This window comes from Haliaeetus albicilla, chromosome 1, assembly GCF_947461875.1.
Source record: "Haliaeetus albicilla chromosome 1, bHalAlb1.1, whole genome shotgun sequence".
NCBI classification, from domain to species: domain Eukaryota; kingdom Metazoa; phylum Chordata; class Aves; order Accipitriformes; family Accipitridae; genus Haliaeetus; species Haliaeetus albicilla.
Window position 1 is genome coordinate 73,392,030 of NC_091483.1, and position 27,198 is coordinate 73,419,227.

Here is a 27,198-nt window from a genome sequence, read left to right on the forward strand (position 1 = left end):
GCCGCCGCGGAGCTCCCGCGGCTGCTGCTGGAGGCGGCGGCGGGGGCTCCGGGCGCGTCCCACATATAACCCTGCCGCTCTGCTCGGCGCCGTCCTCACTGCTTCCCGCGGCCGCCTGGGGACGGCGCTCACCTTGCGCGGCAGCTTGGCCATGGCTCGGCGCCTCAGCCTTGCGAGCTAGTCCCGGGGAGCAGCCTGAGCTGCCGCGCCTCGGACGGACGGAGCTGGCCTTAACCCTGCGGCTTCGTGCTCCAGCCTCCTTCCTTCCATCTGCTGCTTCTTCCCGCTCCGCCTGCAAAAGCCCCGCTCGGGGGAGAAGGGACTCTCCCGCCCGTGTGGGCATAAAGCCCGACTTTCCCTTGCCTCGCTGCACCGCGATCGCACCTTCCCCCGCCACCGCCTCCCCTCGGGCCGGGCGGGCTCGCACCCCTTCTCCGCCGCATTCCCCGCCGGCAGCCCGCCGAGGATGCGGGTGTCGCTGCTGAGCCCGTTGCTCCTGCTGTCCCTCAGCCGCAGCCCGGGCGCCGCGGAGCTCTCGGCTTCCCGAGCCAAGTGCCCGACCCGCTGCGATGTCTCCAAGTGCCCCAGCCCCAGCTGCCCCAGCGGCTACGTCCCCGACCGCTGCAACTGCTGCCTCATCTGCGCCGCGGGCGAGGGGGACTCCTGCGGCCGCAAGGAGGACCCCCCCTGCGGGGACAGCCTCGACTGCCGCTACCCCATGGGCAAGCGCTTCGCCAAGGGGGTCTGCCAGTGCAAGCTCAGCGCCCAGGTGTGCGGCAGCGACGGCCGGACCTACGACAACATCTGCCAGCTGAAGGCGGTGAGCCGCAAGGCGCTGCAGCACGGCCTGCCCGCCGTCGCCCAGGTCCAGAAGGGAGCCTGTGAATCGGGTAGGAGCATGGTGGGGCCTGCCCGTGGGGCAGAGGGGGGCGGGTGGACGGCGCAGGGGCGTGCTGGTGGCCGGGGTAAGAAAAATCCTGATTTTCCAGTGACCCGGCACGGCTGGGTGGCTCCAGGGACCGTAAGAGGCTACAAGGTCAAGGCGCCTCGCCTGCCCGGGGTCAGCGCGGCGTGGGGAAGGGGCGCTCAGGTCCTTTCTGAATGGCAAAAGTCATCCTCCCTGATCCTCAGTGTGGGCTGGAGGCCTCGGGCTGAGGCCTGGGAAGGCTTCTGCTCGGTAGGACGGCCGTGGACGCCTCAGCGTTGCGCGCGTCGCTGACGCGTCGCGCCGGTGAGCAGGAGGCGAGTGCGGTCGGCAGCGTGGAAGCCAGCTCGGTGGAGGGCGTCGGGCCGTCGGGGCAGGGCAGCCGTTACGTCCGCAGCCGTCGCCCCTCCTCAAGGCAGGGCGGTGGTACAACTTGCTCTTGTCCTGCCAGCGCCGCGTTCGTTTTGTAACGTCGGGACTGGCTGCTGGGGCGTTTCGGTGGCGTTGCCTGTGCAGGTCGCGCTGCAGATCCGTTGCACCGTGGCCCCCACGGGCAGGGCAGGGACCCGGGAATGCTTGTGCTGTGGGGCCTTCCCTGGTGCTGTACGGGAGGTTAATTGGATTCACCTGACAGGCATCTCTGCGCAGAAAATGTGTCTTAAAGCCATGTAGCTCAAATGGGAGAAAAAGCACCGAGTAGTATATAAAACACCTAAAACGTAGTCTTTTGCCTGTTTTGTTTTCTTTTCACAAGAAGTTTTGTAGCCTTGTAGAGTCTAAAGTGGGAAAAAATACCTGTGAACCTCCTTTACAGTTTAAAATACTGACACTCAGGGTATCAAATGGTCTTCTGTTTGCAGGAATCACGTTGGTAATTTTTTTTTAGTATTAAAGTGGGTCACTTTATGGAAGCGTTAATGCTGCTAGTACCTTTTCACATACTTGCTGATATGTTATTTTAAGCGTTTGCTTCTGTTACCTTTCTGATAGTGTTCCTGGAAAGAAAAGTCATATGCATAATGGAGTTCTAAATCATGCATGAGTGTTTCCATTATGTCAGGTGAACCACTAATCATCCTGTTTATTCATAGGTAGCAAACTTGCCAAAATTTTGGGGAGGGGTCAGAGGGAAAAGGGCTACTGTTGTAGCCTTTCTGTGAATAGGAGACCTTTCATATAGGCCGCTCTTGAGAGAAGGTGAACTGTGGTGCAGAGAGGAGGACATCAGATTGTCTTCCTGGAGTCCCTTTAGGAGTATCTTGTCAGAGTCAAGAATTGCTCCAGATGCCAGCTTGGAGCTGCAATGATCAGTCTCTCCAGTATTTTGTAGTTATAAATTGCTGTTTGCCTGTTCCTTTTCACATCAGCATCCATTAGCGTTAGTACTCCTAATACTTGTTTGGAACTGATCCACGTGAAATAATCAGAATGTTTAACCGAAATAAGTGAGCTAGCCTGCATCTAAGGGCTTACTGAGTGCTTGGGGTTTGGTATATATGACATTTTCTTTAAGGAATCCTCCTGAATCTACTGTTAATAGGCTTAGGAATTTGGAGCTGTGAGGTAGAGGTAAGATTTTTTTTTCAAGCAACTATTTTAGTGTTCACTTTATTTTGGCTTTATTTTTTTGTCCCAGAAAACCTCAGCTTAGATGAAGCATCTGGTTCTCTGTTAAGTTTTAATTTTTTTATTCAATTCTACAGCTGCACAAACTGAAGCTCAAAGAAACCAAGTGTCTTGCCCAAGGTCAGACTGAGTTGGTGGTTGAGCCAGGAATAGAACTCAATTATGGTGGTTTGTTTTTTTTTTTTTTTTTTTAACAATAACATGCAATGGCTGTAATGAGAGGTTTAGAAGAAAGTCGACAGTTTAAAATTACTGTCGAGTTTCTCCCTTTTCCCTGTTCTTGAAAGAAATCTGGCCTCAGATGACTCAGAGTTTGAAGGGCTAAGCTAGTTATGAAGTAAATCCAGTTTTACTTAACCATACATATATTAAAACAATCTCAGATAACAGTAGCCTTACATAGCGTGACTTAGGCCATTTTCTGAACATGCAATGACCTTTACTCTTGTCCATTTCCAGTTGCTTATGCTGATGCTAAGTTATATTCTGGCTATGATAAACCAAGATGGGCTGAGAAAACTTAGCTGTGGTTTCCTAGTGACAGAAGTCTCATGAGCGAGGATGCATGAAAAAGGAGTGGTAAAGGATAGTAAAGGGTGCAGAAAGGAAGGGAGGAAAGAGGTGCTCAGGATGACTGCATGATAATTCCAAAATTGACAGAATTGAAAATACTTTTTCCTTGTTGAAGTCCTGGATTAGCTTGAAGAACAACATGCCAAATTGCAAGTTCTAGATAGTGTACTAAAGGGGGTGTGTATTGCATGGAGATACAGGAACTCTGTCATTGATGTTCTTCAGTATGCCTATGCCCTGAAAACTATTACTCATACAGTTAGCCTGATGCATCTGAGCAGAACTCCTAGGCAAATTTAAACTATATGCTACAAATATATATTTTTTTCTCTTCAACACTAGATACCTTAATATAGGGAATTTTCTGAAGCAGCTAGCTTTTCCCTGCCTTCTGTCACCTACTGTGAGAAAGACAAGCTGTTACAGGGTAGTGTGTAAGTAATGGCATAAATATTTATGTAAGACAACCTCTGTAATCAAAGACCCATTCTTATAGAGCCCTGTTTCTCACTGCAGCAAATTTAAGTTTTAACAATGCCACATAATGATCTATTAAGGTGTCAAACTCCTCACTCAAAGGATTCACACGGTCACCTGCAACCTATGGCTGATTTATGTCAGACTTTCTTGCACAAAGGGCTGTTCATGATCTCTCAGTACAACTTTCTTAGTACAGTTAATAATTCCCTGTGATACTATTTTGCTAATGGCTTCTGTGAAGACAGTTCATATGTTGAAAGATTTGTATTTTCTTACCTAGGATGTGGAAGCAAAAAATTATTTTTTTGAAAAATAAGGCTGCTATTTTGTCAGTGCAACAAGGAAAACAAAAAGATTGATTAGAATACCTTTGAGGAAAGAAGTTCCAGAAAACAAGTATGTTGGGTTTGACACTGATCTTTTGCAGGGTTCTGCCTGAGAACGTCTGTCCTCTGCATTGTTTTAACTGAATTCAGTCTCAGAAGGTGGTCATTATATAAGCCTCACCCATGGCAGTCAAATCTTATGAGCTTAAAAGTTCAGTTCCCTAAAAGAAATGTTTGAAATACAGTTAATGCATGAGCAGAGTCATTGCACACAGTTCTACATGGGGTGTTTGGTGTGTGCCTGTGCATAACCTTGAAGATACAGAGGAACAACTGAGCATATTGTTACTTGCATTTTTGAGAAGTTGGCCTAGTAAGAGATACTGAAGTCTCCTACTGGTATTACTGTCATCAAAGCTTTATAGCTGCCTCCAGCTATATTTAGGGAAATGCACTGCAAGGTGTTGGCTGGAAACGCAAACTCTAGTCACATTCCTTTAACTGATTGTTTTCCTTATGTCTGAGTTTGTTTTGAGTTCCTGCAGGTGAGGATGAATATTGTACAGTGTTTGGTATATCATTCAGAGTATCGCACTTCACTGCTTTGTATAGTATAGCTAACAGGAAAGAGATGTTCTCACTGTGTCTCCTTGTGAGAGTCACTTGGGAAGGAGGAATAACAAGCATCTGAAGTCAGTGAGGCAGTGAGGTGTCTGTGCTGGAAGGCTTGTGCCAGTCTGTCTCTGTCTGGCTGCTGTCATTGCTGCACTGCACAGGAAAGCCACTTTGGTGTTGGTTCACCAAATTGTTTTCATCTGTGCACGGTAGACATCCATTGTATAAACAAGTTGCCTGAACCATAATGTGGCATTAAACTCACCAAGGCTTTATGGTCAGTGCACAGCTATGCAACTTGATCTTAATGCTGAATTCATCAGAAAAGCTGCCCATGAACCTATGTTTCCAGCAGATGTTTCTGTTTTTTAAGCAGAGACATTATAATCTTTTATTTGTCTTTCACTTCTTTCCATGAAAGCACAGTAGGGACAGTGTTTATCCCTGGTGATCAGATCTGCCAGGTTGCAGTCCTCCCTTAGACATAATAATTTTGCTGAACACACAGATCTTTTCTGAAGCTGGTTTTAAAAGGGTGATGGGGGAACAGCCTTAAAAGAATGAGTTTCCCAGGCTCACAAATTCTTAATGAATATAAAATTGTGGATTTTAATACAATGTATTGTCTATAAGAAAGCATTGAATGTGATTTGATTTAATTCTACAGGGAGTAAGTTGGCAGATATTCAGAAACTTTCAGTCTTTTGCAAATGTAAATTGGTCTAGCTTTATTGTCTTCAGTGGGATTATGACAATTTATTTCTGCTGATTTTTTTTTCCAGTTCCCTTCATACTAGCTTAACTCTACAAATTTGTTGGAGTTGTTCCTGATTTACAGCAGTGTTAATGAGATTGGAGTGGGTCTATTGCTTCTGCAAGAAAGTAAATAAAACACTATTAGATGAACTCATAGCCTGTAGATAACACTACGGTCCAGGAAAAGTTTTAAGCTGATAGAAGGGATACACCTACCTGACAGGCACTTAGCTTTAGCCATGTAAAACCAATGTAGTTGGAGCCCATAGAACTGGAAATAAAAGACCACATTTTACAAAACAGGCTGAACATCTTTAACTCCAGTTTATGCACTTACATCTACATCTGGATTTTGAGTGTTCTGTGAGAGGAGCTGGAGAGCTGAAGATCTAATCACTTCATTGGAATGACAGGATGGGAGTTCAGATCTGCTGAAAATCTGATTGATTTGTGGCTATGGAGCAGACTGGGAAAATCTAGTTCTTTTGATTAAGAAATGTGTAGACAGCTAAAGACTCATATAGTATAAATTTGTTTTTGCTTCAAGTACAACCTGGTTGCAGCACCTTTGATATCTTGGTTATACAACAGATAGTTAATTGGATTAAGTGATGGCTTTTTGCCAAGATAAATTAGCTTTGGTTAGTGTGAGATGATTTTGAACATGCAGTAATAACATGGAAAATAATGGATGTTATTGAGAGGCCTTTGAAAAAATACGTGGCAAATCTCAGTAGATCAATAGGTCAAAATACACAAAGCTGCTGTAAACTCAGAGCTTTTACATTCACAGTCCAGCAGAGGTCTGAGAGCTTCATGAAACTCTGCAAGACAGCGAGAGTATTTGGGGGAGGGGGGAGGACAAAGGAAGACACACATTGAATTTTATGTTTTAGTAAGAACAGTAGCAGCAGCTAGTGTCTACCAACTAATGCAAATTAAAGGGTAGATTGGAAGTCTGATGTAAAGCCCTGATTCTACTGCTACAGTTACAAGACTTGTTTTCAGGGTGACCTTACACAGCTTACACAATGTTGGATGTTGCTTCCTTCTTCAGTTTCTCAGGCTGCAATTCCTCCCTTTTAAAGTATATTGAGAACTTCCGATGAAAACCAACAGTTTAGTAACTATGCACTAAAATGTTGTTAATAATAACCAACATTTCAGTTCCCTTAAATAGGGCTGTATGTGTGAGAGTAAATGTTAGTTTGCAGTTACATCTTCCAAGTCCACAGTTTGAGTTCCTGGCATGTCATATAATGTGTTTAAAGGTTCTCATCACTCCCAGCTGGCAGAAGCTGATTCAAGAGAGATCAGTTTCTATGAAGACATCTCAACTTTGTAAGTCAGTTTTCACCAGTATTTAGTCCCCACCAGACAATAGTAAGAACAGCTCATCTCTAGTCAGGCCGGTAGATCTTCAGCTACACTTTTCTTATGAAGTTTGCGTGTCTGTTATTCTTCATCCTCCTTTGTTTCAGATTTCCCTTTAATATATAGTGCGGATTTGGATTTACCTTCAGGTTTGAGTATTCTTGTCTTTTGACCCCAGCAGAGAGGTTCTGGACTTCTGCTCAGACTGAGAAATGCTTCCACTATGGTATGGAAAGAAGACAAGCTTTGCTTTGGTTTTACAGTCTCCTCTCCCTAGGGCTGCATTTTATTTTCTTTGGCTCTTTCCATGTTTACATTCATCCGTTATCTTTCAGACTTCTTCTCTCTGCCTACCCCAAATCTTACCTGGAAAGCCACTGCCATCCATGATGTTTCCCTGGTGGCTACTCAGGAGTGGTGCAAAACTGAGTTCTTTGACAGGTGTCCTCCTCTGCTTTTGGCCATGTGCAGTGCTGTGACAATTTGGCATGAGCAGAAGAGTTTAGCACTCAGCAGATGCAAAGGGATTTAGTTGCCTGGACTCACTTAGAGCTATGCTGATTTACACCAACTGAAAGCCTGTGTTCACCATGCTTTTCCCCCCAATTCTATGCTAGTTCATCAGCTGAGGGTATAGCCAACTGTCTTTCATAGATGCATAGTCATTTCTATTAAGATAAATGTGATGATAGTGTTACATCCTGTCAGTGAACATTGCTATGTATGCAAGCATTCAAAGTCAAGTTAGTAGACTTCAAAGGATATACTGCATAATCAGGCAAGCTGCTTGTGAACTGAAGGTAAGACAAATCTTCAGTGGCCCAGTCAGCAAAATAAATAACAGTATATTGTGCTTATATTTGACTTTCCTCTGTGATTCTTGTTTGTGGTGTCTCTTTTAAACTAAGTACTGAAACAAGCATATTCAATTGGTTAGAAGGATTTTTCAGAGTGTGTGAGAATGTACGTAAAAATAATAGACTGAATCTAGTCCTGCCAAGTTGTCCCTTCTGTTTATACCATATCTTGTAAGTTTGGCTTGCTAAATGTAAGCATGGTTTCTTTCCCCTCAAAAGTAAATCCCATGTCCAGTAACAGGAAAAAGAACTCATAGACTTCTATGGAGAAATGCCTAATTGTCTTGATCTGGTTTCTTCAATACTTTCTTCCTTGGTACCAGTGTTGGATCCATTCCATAAGTTCCTGTCTTGGCTTCAGGTCTTTTGGGTACTGTGGTAATGTAAGGCCTCCCACTTTCTGACTTCATAGGTCCTTTAACAGTTTTATTGTGAAAACTTTCTGAGATGCTATAGGAACTATAACAACTAGTTCTCTGTCACCCACTATCTTATGAAGTAATTCAAAGAATAGAATAGATCAGTGAGGCTTTTTTTGTAAATAAGTTAGACTCCATGGTGCTGTAATCATCCCAACTAATTTACAAGTTACAAGGTTTAATGGTCAGTAAAACACCTGTAGATAAGGATTGGTGAAAATGATCTTTGAATTAAGAACTACACAGAATACCAAAATACATGAGAACTCTCCTAAATTTCTCTCTCCTTTCTTTTCTGTGTGTCTTTCCTTCTTGTGTGATGCCTCCTACCTAGTTTCCTTTTAAAGACTTGGGTAAAGGGCAACTGATGAAAGAAAAGTATATACTGTCAAAAGACATAATCTGTATCTGGGCTCATTACTGTGTTATGTGATTTAGAAATAGGCAAATCTAGAACTGTTAAGACCAAGTGTTGACTTGATACACAAGAGCTACTGTGGTGTAAGTTCATCCTTCAGCATGAGTTGAACTTAGAGCAAATCATGATGGGGCAGGCATCACTTCTGTAGAGTTGATGTGGTTTAGAAATTAGAACTTAGAGCCTCTCCCTCCTGACTAAATGGCAGAAGAAGAATTACATTTCCTGGGATAAACAGTGTTGCACCAGATTTGAAAAAAGGCAGAAATGTTATTGCTGTATCTGATTACAACTCATTTACTCCTTTCCCTAGATCCCATAGTCAATTTTAAAGCATCAGGCTGTGAACATGAAAGATTGCTATTTGAGTGTGGTGATATGTCCCCTAACATGTGTTTAACATGTGGCTATATGTCCCCATGTATTAGGGATCGCAGAAAGTATGACATTCTAGCACAAGCAGTATTATTACTCTGTGGTGTTGTGATGTTAGAATCCAGGATGTTATGACATTAGCAGCCAGGATGCTGTGGGCCTTTTTTCCCCTCTCTAAGATCTTCATTCCACAGAATTATATTCAGTATTCATAAATGCTGTGTATAGTGCTTCGTAACGTAGTACCGCACCGGCTTTTATCAGAATGCTTAGTATTTAGTAATCTATTGCTATGTGCAACTGCTTGTGACAGCTTAAATGTGAATTTGCAAAACTTTTTAGGTGCAAAGGTTATCATTTACAGCAGGTTTCTAATGTGTCTGCTTCAAAAAATCCTAACTTAGGTTCTACATGCGGTTCCCAAATACTGCAGCTATATTACTCAGCACTTGTTAGACCACTTCTAGAATACTGCATCCAGTTTTGGACCCCTCAGTACAAGAAAGGCATTGACAAACTGGAGTGAGTTCAGGAGAAGGTCATGAGGATGGTTGTGGGGGCTGGACATATCTCCTGTGAGAAGAAGCTGAGGGAACTGGGCTTGTTCAGCCTGGAGAAGAGAAGGTGTCAGGAGGACCTAACAGCAGCCTTCCTGCACTCGAGGAAATTATCAGGGAGATGGAGCCAGGCTTTTTACAGTGGTGCATAGTGGGAGGATGAGAAACATTGGGCATGAGTTGAAAGATGAGTCTCAACAATAGAGGTTCAGACTAGATATAAGAAAAACTTTTATGTCATGGAGGATAGTGAAGCAGCGGGACGAGTTGCCCAGAGAATTTCTGGAGTCTCTATCATTGGAGGTTTTCAAGTCCCAAGTGGACAGAGCCTTTGACCAACCTGGTCTGCCTTTGTAGACGACCCAGCTTTGAGCAGGAGGTTGAACTAGAGACCTCCTGAGGTCCCTTCCAACCTGATTTATCCTATGACCCTATGTGTTTTGGATAATAATTAGTAGTTGTCCTGAGAAAAATACTCCAAACAAAGTTTGTAGACTTCCAAGAAAGTCAAAGAACTTACAACCAAGTGATGCTGATGTTTAATTTTCTCAGGAACAAGCAAAATGCTGGATAAGTTTTGAACAATCTTAATGACTTTGATTACTTTTCAAATGCCTGTTTGGAAACTATCCCAGTAGGAGAAACAGACCAATTCAAAGCATATTTATCTCACCTACTTGGTAAAAAAGGGTATTGTCTTATTAACATATCCAATTCTTTCTGCTAGTATAGGTCACCTACAGTCCAGCAGCCCAAGATACAAATTCAACTTCATAGCAGATGTGGTGGAAAAAATTGCACCTGCAGTTGTGCACATTGAACTTTTCCTCAGGTAACACTTTCAATTCTTTGTGTTTGATTTGCATAGTTTAACAATGGTCTACAAAGATTTTTCATGTAGTAAATTTCATTTTGAATTCTTGAAGTTCACAAAATACTCTGAAACATTACAGCAGACTCATTTATCCAGAGAATGACCCTTTTGTGTGTTTTGTTCCTGTTTAGTAGATCTATTTTGTTGGGCTTAAAGTCTTTACAGTACTTTACAATACATATTGTTTGCCATAAAATAAGTCTATCTCATCTTTGGAGGTCTCTTCAGCCTTCACTAAAATGTGTTGCTTATTGGATTATGTTTATTACCCCAGTTTTAATTAAAAAAAAAAAAAGTCCAGAAGGTAAGCTGGAAAAACATAGCTCCATGTTGCTTATTCTATATTCAATGAGAGGTGATTTTATTTTGGCAGGGAGAACATTAAGAGGTAGCATGTTGACCAGATGTAGCCTATCTAAACACAGAAACGATTTCTGATAGGAAAAAAATGTACTAAATTTGCTGACCAAAACATACCAATATTCAGTGTACTGAAGCTGGAGCTGAGGCGGCAAGTTTAACACTGAGTGCTCAAAACAACCTGGGAGGAAGGTTTATTAACACTGAGTGCTCAAACCAACCTGCTGTCAGAACAAATTACTGCAAATATTATATCTACTCCATCACCTGAATACCTTTCTGCTTGGAGTACTCTAATTTTGCATAGGTTTAAGAATTTATTGGAGAATTTTTATAGGCTTTTTTAATATGCAAAATCAAGATAATCAGGTTTTCTAAGACATAGATTTATGCACATGCTGATTGGTCTTTTGAGAGAATGTTACAATTGAAGATGTTTAAGATCTTTGCATATGTAGTTAAGATTGTTTGTTCTTTCCCTATAAGTAAATGTTTGTCCAGCAGCCTGCTGGGCGCTAATTGTGATACTGCCTTCTGCCTGGGATTGGCTCCAATTCTTTACTGCTGAATAGCCCAGAACTTTCAAACAATTTCCTAATAAGGACCACATCTTGGAAGAAAGAAGAATTTGTGGACTTTTTCTCATCTTGTACTGCCCAGGCACTTTCTGTTCCTCTTAACAAATCTAAGGTCATTACAGCAGTTGTTCATAGAGAAAAGTCATAATACTTTATAAATAAAGTCTTTTAACTGTCTATATTGCAGCAAATGTTGTTTCCCACCAAGTTTTACCCACTGTTAGTGTTTTTCATTTCTTATCTTTCACATTTCCATGTGTTTTCCTGCCAGTGTACGCTTGGGCTTCATGATTCCCTGAGACATCACCTCTTCCTTTACTCCTCTGTCCTGCTGCGAGGTTCCTTCTTCCTCCCTTTTTTCCCACTAGAGGATCAGTCCGTTTGTCAGCCCTACTATTTCCTGTCATCATTTTCTTTCCGTATAGAAGCAGCATCTGGTGGGATCAGATGGATTGCTCATCCTTCCCTTTTAGTCACCTAGCCTCTTTGCAAGGAAGCCTACAAAGACAGAATTGGAAACCAAAGGAAAAGGACCCTGTGGGTTGTCGGAAAACCTCAGTTCCTATCTCCCTGGCTGACTAAAAGCAGTCACAATTTTCAGCAAAGGATCCTTTCTTTGTCAATTTTTTTAAATTTAATTTTTGTAAGGATTGTAACATTGGTCATCAAATGCTTTCTTATTTCTCAGGGTGAAAGGTGGTAAGTGACTGCTAATATAATCTCTTAATTTATGCTTCTCTTATGAGTTATAATTACTTGCTTTTGTACAGGCACCCTCTCTTTGGTCGAAATGTCCCGCTTTCCAGTGGATCGGGGTTTATTATGTCTGATTCTGGTTTAATTGTGACCAATGCCCACGTGGTGTCAAGCACCAATGCTATATCAGGCAGACAACAGCTGAAAGTGCAGCTACAGAATGGAGATACCTATGAAGCAACCATCAAAGACATTGACAAGAAATCTGACATTGCAACAATAAAGATTCACCCTAAGGTGAGTGCCATAAACAGATGAATGAATTAATTTGGGAACCCTATTTCAGTTTCATTTAGTAGAGTGATTGGCTGGAATATGTGTTTAGGGATTCCTTGGAAATGTATTTAGGGAAAATTATGTACTGAAATACAGGCCTGCAAGTTCTTCATATCTTAGAATTAAATTACTTTGTCATCTGTGCTAGGAACTGCTAAAAATGCAGAAAAAAAAATGCAGCTCAGTTAATATGTGGCCAGATTCTGCTATCTTTACCTGAAGACCCAGGCTATTTTGGCTAATCCTTCTAGCTTTGTGCCAGTACATGGACTGCAAGGTGGTACATAGTGTAGGGAGAGCAGCAGGCTGGTCAACAGCTGGTTTGTATGCTGTTTCTAGGAGGAGGAGGGAACAATCTGCTGGAAACCGGGAAAATCTGTTTCAGGATCTTGCTGACTTTTTTTTTTTCTGGATGCAATTTGCAAGGTACTGCTGCTAGCAGGTTGTTTCTGAAGACAGTTTAAAGCAGTAACACCCTGCAGTATACTAATTTTACCTGGTGTAAGTTTTAGGTATATGATAGTGAGTGACTTTCATTAATGTAATGGCAACTGGATGTTCCTAACTTCTTCCTAGTTTTTGATCTTTCCAATCAGGTTATTTTCAGGTATAAACTAATGCTTATTTCTTTCTTTCTGTGTTTAAGAAAAAACTACCAGTATTGTTACTGGGACACTCTGCTGATCTGAGGCCAGGAGAATTTGTGGTAGCGATTGGAAGTCCGTTTGCCTTACAGAACACTGTCACAACAGGTATTGTCAGCACTGCTCAGCGAGATGGCAAAGAACTTGGCCTGCGAGACTCTGATATGGATTACATTCAGACAGATGCCATTATCAATGTAAGTACTAGGTGTGTGAGGAGCAGAGCTTCACAGTTCTGGGACCTTGAAATCCCCACCTATTCAGCAGGGAGGTGTGTGCTCTGAAAGATAAAACCACTAAATAAAAGCAGCTTTGTTTAAAATTGGTGATAGGCCTTTCTTTTTGTAAAAGACTATGCAGTGTCTGTAAGTTGCGTTCAGGCATTAGTGGTGTGAAAGGTATGATAAATAAAACTACCCTCTTTGAGATTGTCTGTGAAGATGTTACATATGACAGGCCCTTCTCATTCTGTAGATTTCGTGCAGTAACACGTGGTTGTATAGACCAGCAGTAAATCAACACATTTCTCTCTCTGCTTGTTCAGCTGATCTGGCCAAGCAAGCTGTAGAATAGAGCCAAAGTTTCTTTCATCTCCATGCATTAGAACCAGATGGAGTAGTCAAGCTGATAGTATCTGCTTCAATTTAATGACAGGACACCCAAGGAAGAACTTAGGGAGAAGGCTGGGTTTTTGTTGTTGTTCTTGTTTTCCCTTTGCACATCACATACTCCAAGTAAGAACTTAGATGTAAAGTAACATGAAGTTTGAGATACAGTTTGGAGCTAAGGATCCTAGCACTGCAAGTTATATAGAAATACATGAAAATAATGTCCCTTCAGAGCAGCTTGGAGGGATCCAAAGAGATTAAGTCCTTGGGTGTGTATATAACTTGTACTGATTCTAAAAAGAGTACTGCATGCATATCTGAGGTAGAAAATGGCCTGAAATTTTATGGCTTAAATCTGTTATACATTGAAAAGAAAATATTTTCAGGATTTATGTGCTGGACCTTAATGTCAAATTTGATATAACAAGTCAACGCTTAGCATTTTACACATGCAAAGCGCTTCACAAATGTTTGTCATCACAGACTTGTCGAAGGTAATTGTACGGGAAAAAGAGGGTAATTACTTTTTGTACTAAGATATGACATAAAAGTGAGCTTTTTCAAAAGCTTCTATATGATCCAGGAGCTGAACCTCTTAAGACATTTAATTGGAATTACTCTCTTCAGTTGTATAAGGAGAATAAGAAAACTTGGGCTAAATGTGTTACTCGGGTGTACGAGCTGAATTGGTGGCAGAGACAGAATTAGAACATGGGATTCTTGACTTCACGCTTATACACATTCCTCAAGATCAAACTGCTTCCTTGTATATACTTAGGCATTCACTGCTCTCAAAAGCTAATGAGCAAGTTTAGACAAGGATTAGGAGAGTGTGTCAGATAATGCTAGACCAAATGGAATAGTGATAGCAGAGGAGGTAAGGAAAATGACAATATATTTGAATAGCTTTGCCATCTGAAACCACAAAATATGAAGATAGTCCCTGGCATAGGGATGCTTTGTGCTTAGCTAATGCACTAGTTTTCTCTTGAGAATGGGAGGAGTTTGAGAGCTGGTCTGTTCAGAGCATTCCTGTGGCTCAGCCAAGACTTTCCTGCAGCAATGTGCATGCAGCTGCCTTCTGAGAAATAGTAGGACAGCAGGAACATGGGGCAGGAGAAAACAGGGCCATATGTTCCCAAATGGAGCTATACTGCACATGCTGAAGTTTGTTCTTTATCATGTCCTTCAAACAGAGGACAAGTGAATGATAGATGATATGCTGAGGAAAGCTGAAAAATCATTACCTTGGTTCCTTTGTGTCAGTCCGATATAAAAATCAAGTGTGTAGCCTCTGATCACTGAAAAGGTACAATGTAAGAAACTGATCTCTGTTTAAACTTGAACTTCGAAGCTGTTTTAAAAACTTTAATGTCTGCTTTATTCTTAGAATCTGTAAGGTTTGCCCAGTGCTATCTAAGTGTAAACAGTTTTATGGCTCATGTTGCTGTAATGCATCACTTAGCTTTTGTTTCTTTTGAGTGGTAAGTTGCTGCTCTTGGCTGTTCAGTAGACCTACTTGAAAACTCCTGGCCTCACTCAAAAACAAACTTGTTGAGCCAACATGAAGATGGACAAGAAACTTCTCCAGCTTTCATTTCCTGGAGTCCTGTTGGATGTTTCCTTTGAAGGCCATTAGGTATTAGGCAATTTTGGACTGCTCAGAGCTGCTATATGCCCTCCTCAGAGAGGGTTGCATGTCTGTGGTTACTAAATTAATCCTTACGTAGTACCTACCTCATATACTGTGATTAAACATGTAAAGCACTGTGTTCTTCTCCAGTGGAGAATAAGACTAACAATGTTACAAACCAAAGTGATGAATAAAAATACTTAAGACCTGTACATGCACCTCACTGAAATATAACTTTAAATAGCAATTAATTATTTCAAAACCTTGTTCTGATAGTCTTTAGAAGAATCAAAATACTTGCTTTAACTATTTAATGATTCTTCTTAATCTTAACGGTCTAACTGTTTGGAGTGGTAAGTTGCTGCTCCTAACTTAAGGCCTGTTTCTGAAAAGAAAAAAAGTCTAGTCATAGGAGGTGTGAATGGGGAGGGTAAGACCTACCTATAGTATTCTGTGATCAATATTATGTCCTTCAGTGCTGCCTAAGAAATGACCTGCTCTCTTTCATTTACTTACAAACAAAATACTGTTTGAAATGAAAATTGCATTTCCTACAGTGAAGCACCAATTTATTGTTCCCTTATGTCATTTTTACAGTATGGCAACTCTGGAGGACCTCTAGTTAATCTGGTAAGTCCAGGTGACTTGGTTTTTGTTTTGTTTTGTTTCAGGAGCTAGTTTGAAATAAGTGGGAGAATATTTTTTTTAAAAGATTCATAGGTCATACCAGGTTCCAGTCATTCAGGCTAATGGTGGGCAGATACCCTGAAGCGTATTAGCTTCAGACTATGCAGATTAGGTCTCAGATCATACACCATTGAAAAACATTTCCCCATAGAGCAGAGGAAAATTTACACAGCAGTGAGGAAAATGGGATCCAGTAGGAGCAGTTATGCTCATTCACACTGTGAAACCTGGGGTGCACGGCAAAGATGGGACCTGGTTAATCGACACAACTGATTTTAAATAGGATTGCTTTGAACCAGCACTGATTTTGCAGGTTGACGAATTGTGGCTGTAGTGGTAGTAGTGACTCCACTGCCCACTCAGTGGAGGGATTCTGTTGCCGAGTGGTGGGATGGACCTTGGATGAACAAACTGTACTGTAATCTCTCTGGCCATCACAGTTAAATGCAAAAGGGTTTGTGAATCAGAGCCTAGGTCCTCCTTTACAAGTAATGTTTATTTCTTGAGTGATTACAACACTCTAAAATTTCTTATACCAGCTTTTAACAAGAAATGCTAGGCAGTGAGCTGAACCCTGTCACTTAAAAGCAAATTAATTGGGTGCTGTCTCTTAACAGGATGGTGAAGTGATTGGGATTAACACCTTGAAGGTCACAGCTGGAATTTCTTTTGCTATTCCTTCAGACCGCATCACTCAGTTTCTCACAGAGTCGCATGACAAACAAAGTAAAGGTAAGGTCTGGAAGAAACAGTGGCATCTTCTAATTATTATCCTGATCTGTTGGTGAAGTGCCAAAAGACATGGGTCTGGGATCCTATTACTTTCAGCAGCATTATTTTACAGTATAGAATGCCATAGACATGGAAATAGAAAACAACTTCACGGAAGTGGGAAAGACATTTTATTACTCAAACCCTGAAGAGTAGACAGTATCTGTATAAATCTGGGAAAAAGGGCCTCTGAGGACACAGATGAGTCATTACAGTCTCAAATGGTCTCGAGAACAGATGGTGACTTGTTCAAGGAGTCTTATCCTCCTCTTTCACATATTGTCCAAGCAAAAAGTAGATTAAGGTGTACTGTGGAGAATAAGGTAAAAACTTTTTAAAACACTTGTCCATGGATGGAGTGTAGCATGCACACTATCAGCAGATGATCTTTATTTTGCTATGGTCATCTGTGTCCGTGCTATATAATTGGATATTGGGATAGACTCTCAGGCCCTGGTGGAAGAAGAGCTGTGTACTAATTCCTGAAGAAATACATGGGAAAGGGCAGAGAGGCAGAAAAAAAGACAAGCCTCTGCACTAAAGAGCATGTAAATCTGAATATACCAGTAACTGACAATTGCAGTACTCAGGCAAGTAAAAAAAGTCCAGCCTCGTATCTGTCACACTGTACTAGGTGTCATACTACATGCTGCACAGCCAAAGTTGATCTAGTAATGCTTCACCCAGGCCAAACTTTCCTTTCTCATTTGCTTGCCAGTTTATCTGTCCACACCCTACTCATCTTTTATTGTGAATGTTGGCTGCTGCTTGTCTTGAATCTTTTTGATATTAATCTTGTCTTCTCCTGAGTTCATCCAGTTCCTGATGCCAGGGTTGTTTCCCTACACCATTTTCCTCTCAGTGTTCTCTCAGATACTGTTATTTCAGAAACTTGGCTTAGTCAGAGGTTTTAAAGTTATGCACGAGCTTGTATATTTGAGACCATCACAATTCTGATGGCTTCCCTCATCTGTGTTTTGCTGAATTCCCCAGATTAGATTGTTTTCACTTGCTGATTCGGAGGGAGTTGATGAAAAAAAATTGTGTGCTGAAAAGTACATTTCATACTGACATAATTTTGTTCCAGCCAACACGTCAAAAACCCCTCTTTATTCACTCAGGTTACTAACTGTTGGCTTCTGAGGGAAGCAAGTCTGTATCATTAGTGATGTTACCATTCAGAACCCAAACTGCTCATCTCTAAACAGGGAGGAGCGGTGGCTCACCCTGCAGGCATGGCTCTAGGGGCATGAACGCAAGCCTTGTGCAGAAAGCCCACCATCTGCCAGTGGGTTCCTGGTCAGTGAAGGGGCTGGAAAGTCGGTGAAGGCTAGAGATGCCACTGCTGAAATCAGCCACCTTGCTCCTTCAGGCACTTTTGCCTCCATAGAATGATGAATCCCCTGAGCCCAGTTAGGGGGCCTAGAGATAACTTTGCTTATGGAACCCTAAGAAAAAACATAGTGAAAGATTCAAGTTTATCTTGTGATTGTAATATACTGTCTGATTTTTTTTCATCACTCGCATCATCCTCTAATCAAAGGAAAAGGATTCACACTTTTGGCATCAGTGTCACCATCACTGCTTGGCATACCCTGGGCACAGGCGATTTTTGCTTTTTTTTATTTTTAGAATTTTTTTTGCTTATGCTTGTATGAAGTACCTCTTGCACCTTGGCTTGCTGCAGGCAGAAGAACAGTCATTTGCAGCCCCTGATGAATAGAAAAAGAGAATTTCTAGGAGATATTTGCACCATATTTGAGACTTAGTTTGCATTTTTTTAGGCCTTTAGTAATAGTTTTCAGGTTTGTTGTATAGGCGTTATTTCTTGATATAAGGGATTTGTGTAAGCAGAATTTTTTGGATGTTTCTATGATGTTTTCTTTTTCTCCAATTACGTTTCAGTAGTTTCAGTGGGATCCGCCCTTATGGTACAATTAGGTCATAGAAATAAGTTTAAGGGTATTACTGTTTTGCTCTAAATATCATATTGCCTGAAGATGATAAAATTCCCTTAGGAAACCGCTCTTTCCAGATTTACTCTGGCATATAGGAGATACTCAGAATATTGTTTAATAAGTTTGACCTTAGTCTTTTGAATCTCAGTTGATCAGATAATTACCAGTTTTATATAGAAGTCATATAATTTTGAAGTCACATCCATTGTATATAACTGCAAGTACATGGTCTACTGAAGTACAAGAATGGAGAGGGGGGAAAAAGGAGAGGATGGCATTTGAATGAAGTATTTGCACTGATTATTATTATCTAAACATCCTATATTACCTAATGCATGGGTAATACCTAATAATACCTAATGTATTTTTGGCCAAAGATTTCCCACTCTCTGCATAGAGATATTTATCTGTTGAATGGTCTGAAAGCCTTTGCTAATTTTGGATTTATCAGTAATAATGTTAACCTCCTTTTATAGTTAGGAATTCCTAAACTGGTGCATGAAGTTAAGTGTCTCCAACTATATCTCAGTTTTAACCATCTGTGTGTTCTGTCTTTACTTCTGGAGGTCATACATACTTAGGCATTGACTGATTTTATTTTATTTTTTTTTTTTTTTTACTTCAGTGTCTTTTGTTAGTATCCCATAGGAACTTCGTAGTTTCAGTCGTGGCTCTGCCATCTATTCCTAGTTTAGACTTGAGCAGAACAGTAAAACTAGAAAGCGTTCAAACATGGATCCTCTAGAATGGAAGACATAAGTTAGCAATTTGACAAAATATTAAAGGAAAATCCAGCCTAAGAGGTCAGCCTGGCCTCTCATATAATGTTAGCAGAAAAGTAAGTAAACCTTATTTCAGATGGGCAAGGAGAAATGGGGGAGCTCTGCACTGTCCACACCCAAGTTTTTTATATGAATCCTCATTTACATCCCTAGAACACTTTATTAGTTGTGTTGAAACTATATGCTTGCCTATGTATTTGTATGATTATTACTGATAATTATTACCAATAGTCATGAGGGCTGCTTAGGAGCCTTGCTGAGTATAGATTCAGACTATTGATTAAATTAAGCTATACAGTTTTTATGGAAGGTACACTGCACATAATTCAGCATTACAGACTCAAGCCGTTTTCATGGTTTCTGTTTGGCAGTGGAATATCTTTTGTAAATGCTTTCAGGACTGCTCATGCAATCTGCAGGACGATCTAAGTGCAAAAGGAGTGAGCAGAAAAGTAGGAGTTTTGCCTGCCGCTTGAATAAAAAGTGCAGGATTCGTTTCTTCACTTGGAGATCTTGGTGATATCCTAGCCCCACTGAAATCAACTACAGTGGGGATATTCATGTGCTGGAGTTACTCATGCCTTTAAGAGTTCGAGTACCTGACCCCTTAATTTGGATTTATCAGTTCTTTTTGTGACAGTTTGTAAGTCATAAACACTTCTGCCTTCAGCCTGTGTTCATCTGTCTGGTTTGTATCTCTACTGTTAAAAGCATCAATAAAAAAAGAAAAGTTTAACAGTAAAGCAAATGCTTTCCTTACTGTGGAACAGAAATCTCTGTAAATAATGAACTGCTTCTAGATACATGGGGTCAGCTGCTTGTGACTTTCTATTAACACAAAACAGATTTAAGTTTAAACTAGTGGTTGAGGCTGGTTTGCTTGACTTTGTACCACTGGAATCAGTGTTTAATCTGGCCTGGTGTTTACAAAAATGAAATGCGATTTGAATATCTTTCTCTGCTGTGCTATGCTCGAGCTTTAAGCTGCAATGGTTCCACATTTGTCCAGCTTGATTGTTCCAACATATTAACCTTCTTTGAACTACTGCTGGGACTTCACCCCGGTGACATGCTTCTTAGATTTACGACCTCACTTTATTCCAGTTCTTCTAATTATTTTCTCTTCTGCCTCATGATTGCGCATATTGCCAGAATGACAGGTTTTGAGACATTTTATTCACAGAGCAGATGTAATATGACAGTGGTAGTTCCAGGTGCCACATACTGTTCTGCCAATGTGACTTAACCCTGACGTCAAAATGCCTATCCTTTGGGGATGATAAAACGCTACAACTGGTTGTCTGTGCCTGTTCAGTCTCTGCTGCTACTTCTAATAAACTGGACAATTATATTCCCTCTAATCATTGTTGATGAAAACTTTGGGGTTAGTGCAAGATGTTTGACTTGGGTTAAATTGAATGGAACGAACTTTTGCAAAACAAAAGGCCTGAAGTTTTTTTACCTGTATTCTGACATATGAAATAGTCGGAGGGTGGGAAGGGGAGGAATCTAGACTCTGCTGCTAAAATAATCCATAGCTCATAGCTGTTAGTTTTACTTTATACAATAGCGTTCTACTGTTACAGTATGAACTGCTATTTGGAGTGTGGCAAACTTATTGTGGAGAGAAGGCTGAAGGCCATTTTGCATTTTAATGCATGAACAGGAGTGAAATAATACCCCAACCTGCCTAAAGATAAAGGTAGAATGAGACTTTTAGTTGTGAGTAAGTCTGTAGTTACCAGATTAATTTTTTTTTTAAACCAAGCCTTATTTTTACATGTATCATTAGCCACGGGGGAAATAATTCCCTTTTACATCAGCGGCATTTCTGCTGTGTTTTTTCATTCTCCTCCTTGCTGTTTTGTTTCTTCCAGATCAGTTTCTTTTGTCCCATCTTTCATTTTCATTTTTCTTTCATGTAAACATTCCTAACTCAGCCTCCAGAGTATGCTTTGTGCTTCTGCATATTTCTGCATCACACAGGCAATGGCCAGCAGCAAACTGTTTAATGCAAACAGTAAACTGTCACCAGAGATTCTGTCATCTATGTGTCTCATGAAGACAGCTTCATCATTTAACTGTCCACATTGCCGGGATGGGGGAATTATTTTTAGGTGGGAGAATTATCATGTTTGGATATTTTTAAAAAGTGAAAACTTATATTTATGCCACGTAGACTAGAGAAGCACTATAAGCGCACTAGTTCACAGCCATGCCCAAAGCTTTTGAGACTTCAATTTTGAGTAATTGGACTTCTTCATGACACTTCTACTGTAGCTGATTTTGATCTCATTAGTTTAACTTTAAAATAGAGGAGAGCCGCAACATTTCAGGGGAAAGCAGGGATGACAGTTGCAGATGTAAGATTGTTCAGTGTGGCAAATCCAATGTTTAGTAGTCAACGTTTTCACTGACACTAATGGGAATACTGGACATGCATAAGGTTCAGGACTAAGTCCTTTACTTGGGACTGTTTTTCGTAGGAACAGTAGGAGTTAGAGGAGGCTGTGTACATCTCCTTTTCAGACTTTTTCCTCACATGAGAACATGAAGAAGCTCAAAGAAATTGTGAAGCAGTTATGCTGGAACAAGTAAGGGGAAATACTGTTTCATACCGGATATAACTTAACTACTGAAGCAGTCACTTCAGGAAATCATCAAACTGCATTTTTTTCATAAGACAGCTGTGCAATATCATGACTACTAAAAGCCAACTACAGAAATGTGGTGCTGTTCCTAAAGGACTGAATTTTCACCATTTAAAATTCTGTAGGGTCCTGGCTAATCATAGAATAGTTTGGGTTGGAAGGGACCTTTAAAGGCATCTAGTCCAACCCCCCCCCGCAACAAGCAGGGACATCTTCAACTAGATGGGGTTGCTCAGAGCTCTGTCCAATTTGACCTTGAATGTTTCCAGGGATGGGGCATCTACCACGTCTCTGGGCAACTTGTTGCAGTGTTTCACCACCCTCATTGTAAAAAATTTCTTCCTTATATCTAGTCTGAATGTACCCTTTTAGTTTAAAACTATTACCTCTTGTCCTATTGCAATAGGCCTTCCTAAAAAGTAGATACTCATCTTTCATATGAGCCCCCTTTAAGTACTGAAAGGCTGCTATAAGGTCTCTCTGGAGTCTTCTCTTCTCCAGGCTGAACAACCCCAACTCTCTCAGCCTGTCTTCACAGGGGAGGTGTTCCATCCCTCTGATCATTTTTGTGATCATTTTGGCTAAACTCTCTGGGTTTTTTTAAAAGCTGCTTTTCATTCTTTGGGGTAGAAATAACAAGCCATTTGCATTAGAATCAGTGTGAGTCTTTTGGTTGTCCTTTCTCTGAAAGGTGGAAATTTTAATTTCTTTAAATCCCATTTCTATGTTTTAACAAGAACACCATATGATTAAATTCTCTTGACCAGTTTCAGATGAAGTGGTAGTTGGTGACAAAATTTTCCATTTACTGAAGTCATGTGATGCTAGATCACAGAAATTTTCCTGAATTTCCTGAAGGAAAACTCTTATGGAGTATAAATGAGCTTCTCTCACCCTCACTTGCAGGGAGAGGGATTGTCATTCTGTACACCAAGACTAATCAAAATAGAAAAAGACCTCAGTGTAGATGTCTATGATTTCTGTTTAGTTTTGTTAAAAGCTGATACATCCTGTTTTAATTGACAGGTGTTTTGAGTCATCAAAGTAGCTATTTTTGTCAGTGTTTGTCTAAATTTCTTAAATATCCTCTGTGTTGTTTTCAGATGGGAAGAAACGTTTTATTGGCATCAGAATGCTGACAATAACACCTGCGTAAGTATCTTAGAAAGGTAATCTTAATCTGAATGATCATGCATACAAGATATGGTCAATAGTGATTCAGAACTTCATCATTCAGCTTTCATTAAAAATCTCCAGAGAAGCCACAAATATGCCTTAGCTTCTATGAATTCTGCAAACATTTTATTGATATTGGTGAAATACGTGTTCTGAGACCTGGAAAATCACTGTCAGTCATTCTCTAAATACTGATAATGGTGGATGCCCTGTTGATAGCTGAGGGAAATTAGGAAGAGCCTGAACATGGATTTTGGTTCTTAACAAGGATGTCTGGAGTTATACCAGGTTTTAGGTGACATTTAAACAAGCTGCTGCTTTCAGGTGACTGTGAGTGCCAGTGACAGATTAGCTGCCTGAGAGTTCGGCAGTAGTTCTCTCAGTGCCAGTGGAGGCCATATGATGTGAGATTTGGTGCCTAACCATTAACTGGAGAGAAAGTAGTTGCTAAAGTGCAAAACTAAAGCTTCGTGCCTCCATGTTAACAAAGCCAGAATATGGACACCCTCTTCCAGTTCTTTACTGCCTTTTCTCTCTCATGTTGCTTTGTGTCTTGCTGTTAGCCAGATATATTCTGAAATAACAAATGAGGGCTCTTACTCTTGTGTTCTTTCCCAGCAGTAGGCACATTTCCAATGTGGCAGTGGAATACAAAATTAAATAAGACAATTTCCAGCTGGGGTTGTAGGAAAGCCATCTTTGTTTATTGAGTTACACTCTTGCAATCGTCCCCAAAGGGTCAGATCCTCAGCTGGAAGGAATCAGTGTAATGGCATTAACATCACCGGGCCACTACCGGTGAAGAGAAACTCAGAATGTTTCTCTGCATAATTGTGAAGTGAACACGATGTGAGATTTTACTGCTTTTGTGGTGTCTAATGAAGCAGTGCAAGATGTCTCCAGGCCTGTTTTCAGGAAAAGGCTACTTGCCTTGGTATGTTTGCTTCAGTGATTTAATTGTTAGCTCTCTTGGTACAAAATCAAATGAAGTGAAGCTGCATGCAGCCATTTTTGCTTGCTTTGCATGTGAAGGACCCCAGGCTTTCATGGCGGACAGCAGAGTAATCCATCATTAGTTTAAAACCCTTTCTTTCTAGAAAGGGGTTTTAACCCACACTGTAAACAGACCTGAATTGTTGTCATCTCCTCAGAAATGAGGGGATGTTTTTAGAGTCTCTATTTTGCAGCTGGTTCCTGTCTTCTTTCTTTAGAAAGGGATGCACAAACAATTCCTCAAGAAAACGAGGAAACTGAAGTTTCCTTGGAAAACTCTTACACTTCTGATCTAGCTGATGACTGCAGTTATCAAAAGCTGTATTGTTCTAGATAAAGACAAATTAAGAATCACTTGCAAAATGAAAGAAGCAAAATAGTTGGCAAATTTCTACCCCATCACCAGCATTAATTCTTTGGGGCAGGAATGTCTTTTGTGCCTGTACAGCACCTAGGACAGAGAGTGCTACTGTCTCTGTGCTCTCTGGGCTACTGTCCTTGTGCTGATCTATAGTGCCCTCTGTGCTACTGCTACAAATAGCAAAAGTCAGGTTCTTGCAGGAGATGTAAGAGACCATTAAATATAGCATGCTTTGCACAGGTAAGTAGTTTTGATTCTCTTAAAATCTATGTTACTTGTTTTAATCCAAATTCAAATCCCCTATGTTCTCATCACAAGAACAAGGGGCAAACAATTAACTGCTAAGTCATTTGTTTTTGTCAAAAAAATTTGAGAATAAATAAGAATTTTTGAATGCTACTGCTTTTGTAGTGGAATCAAATGCTGTGTTCTTCTTTTAGCTTGGTGGAAGAACTGAAACACAATAATGCTGATTTTCCTGATGTCAGAAGTGGAATTTATGTACATGAAGTTGTTCCAAACTCACCTTCTCATAGGTATGTAGAATACATTATTTTCTTCACCGTAAATAAATCTCCAGATAGATACTAGTAGGTAATATTTCTATTTATATTCAAGTACTTTCTCATACTAGTCTTGATTTGTATTTAAACAATTAAAAATTGTGCTTTTAGGTTAAAAAAAAAAGTTAAAATATTTGTGCTAAGATTCTACTCACATCTACAAAACTGAAATATTTCAATATCAGAATTTCTTAAATCATAGAATCATTTAGGTTGGAAAAGACCTTTAAGAACATTGAGTCCAACCATGCACCACTAAGCCATGTCCCTAAGTGTCAGCTCTACACGTCTTTTTAAATACCTCCAGGGATGGTGACTTAACCACTTCCCTAGGCAGCCTATTCCAGTGCTAAATAACCCTTTTGGTGAAGAAATTTTTCCTAATACCCAATCTAAATCTCCCCTGGCACAACTTGAGGCCATTTCCTCTTGTTCTGTCACTTGTTACTTGGGAAAAGAGACCAACACCCACCTCACTACAACCTCCTTTCATGACATTATGAAACACTGACACTGTGCAAATTTAAGGAACACTCCAAATACAATGAACAAAATTTTGTTTTTGAAAAGTACGTTCAATATTAATAAATAGAAAGTTGGATTGAGTTTAAACAGGAAACAGGATAGCATTCACATAAAACACTGTCAGAGCGATTATCTGAGACAATGCTTTATCTTAGAGGAAGAGACTATTTTACAGAACAGTTGCAAAACAAATCAGACACTTCTAAAAATTATTTTAGGAATTATTAAGAAGATGCAAAGGCAATAAAAGCAGCTATTCTGGATTACACTTGAACAGCAAGAGAGAAATAATTTGCCTGTAGTTCAGTTGGTACACTTTGCTTGTCTTGAAATTTTGAGAGTAGTTTAATTTCCAAATTTTGAAATACATATTGGAGAGATAAAAGCATATTCTTGCAAATGGATGGAGTGGAGTCAGTCAGTCATGGCTAAAAGTCTTTTCTATTTCTCCTTTGCTATAGTTTTGTGGAAGACAAAGAGAAAGTTAGACTACTTGTTTTTGCTGGTTTAGAAGAAAATCCTCAAGGAAATAATGTGAGCCTGATTTTGCATTTAGCAAGTACTACCAATTACTCTTTTGCAGTCAGAAGGGTGGAATTTCCCTTCAATGGAAACTAAAACAAGTAAAGATTTATCACATCAGCCAAAGAGGTGGTGAACAGTCTTTGTACTTTTTCTCTGCATAGAATGCATGCTTCCAGCCTTTTTATTCTTGTCTTTGTCTTTGCAGAGGAGGGATCCAGGATGGAGATATTATTGTTAAAGTCAATGGGCGTCCTTTGATGACTTCCAGTGACCTGCAAGAGGCTGTGATGAATGAATCACCTCTACTACTTGAAGTTCGAAGAGGAAATGATGACTTGCTATTTAACATTGAGCCTGAAGTTGTCATGTAAATAGAATTGAGAAAGCTCTCACCATAATTAAACTCACTTATTCTGGAACACTAGATACCTCCTTTACAGCTACAGTAATTATACTTCCTGTTGACTAATGACAAGGTGGACTAACTTAATTGCCTGAGCCATTTCTGTATATAGTAGCTAGAATGAATTCAATTATGCCATTTATAGAAGATTTAACTTTCAAAGAAATTTAAGAACTGTGTTCTGGGGAGGAGGAAAACAAATTTTGGGTAGCTGGTAGAAATGGTGTCCACTTCCAGTTCCTGCAGGTTCAGAGCAGATTCAGTTCTGTGTTTTGAAAGACCAAAATACTACTGGAAGTGAGGGAGCATGCCAAAAGGGGAAATTATTCTTAAACTACAGCCATGGCTGCAGCAGAAACAAGCTATTGCAATGCACAATTGAGCTTTTTTTTATGTAACTTTTTCAATGTGAACCTAGTATTGGCAAAGCTTGTATTTGTTCTTAGTGCTTCTATGCTACATGTCAATGCAGGGAGATTAAATCTGTAAATATCGAAAGGAACAAAAATGGTATCAGGCTATAGAGTGTTACACCTAGGTCATGCGATTTTGGAATATAGTAAATGATTCTTATAGAATTAATGCCTTATTATATATAAATCAAAACGATGTGCTGAACAAAGTTAAGTTTGAGAAAGTGCACAGTTTTTTAAGAATTTGATACGAATTAGTTTTGCATTTTACTGGTAAGCTTTGCTGTAAAATTGTTACACTACTTTTGGCTTGTACTGTGTATGTTTCTACTGTAAGGAGATTAAAGTTTACACAAATAA

The 27,198-nt window shown here is 40.3% G+C and overlaps 1 protein-coding gene across 1 annotated transcript; it reads left to right on the plus strand.

Moving 5' to 3' along the window:
- HTRA3 (HtrA serine peptidase 3) lies at positions 1–27,198 on the plus strand. Its single transcript, XM_069794483.1, has 9 exons — positions 1–890; positions 10,034–10,133; positions 11,884–12,106; positions 12,792–12,986; positions 15,628–15,660; positions 16,335–16,449; positions 22,983–23,031; positions 24,850–24,945; positions 26,228–27,198. Exons 1-9 carry the CDS (start codon positions 467–469, stop codon positions 26,391–26,393), a joined length of 1,401 nt encoding a protein of 466 aa, XP_069650584.1. The 5' UTR covers positions 1–466; the 3' UTR covers positions 26,394–27,198.

Excerpts from the sequence above, each read along its gene's own strand:
- HTRA3 (XM_069794483.1), top strand. The coding sequence starts at position 467 with ATGCGGGTGTCGCTGCTGAGCCCGTTGCTCCTGCTGTCCCTCAGCCGC. Across the intron at positions 15,661-16,334 it reads GAGGACCTCTAGTTAATCTG|GATGGTGAAGTGATTGGGAT; the intron begins GTAAGTCCAGGT and ends GTCTCTTAACAG. Across the intron at positions 23,032-24,849 it reads ATGCTGACAATAACACCTGC|CTTGGTGGAAGAACTGAAAC; the intron begins GTAAGTATCTTA and ends TTCTTCTTTTAG.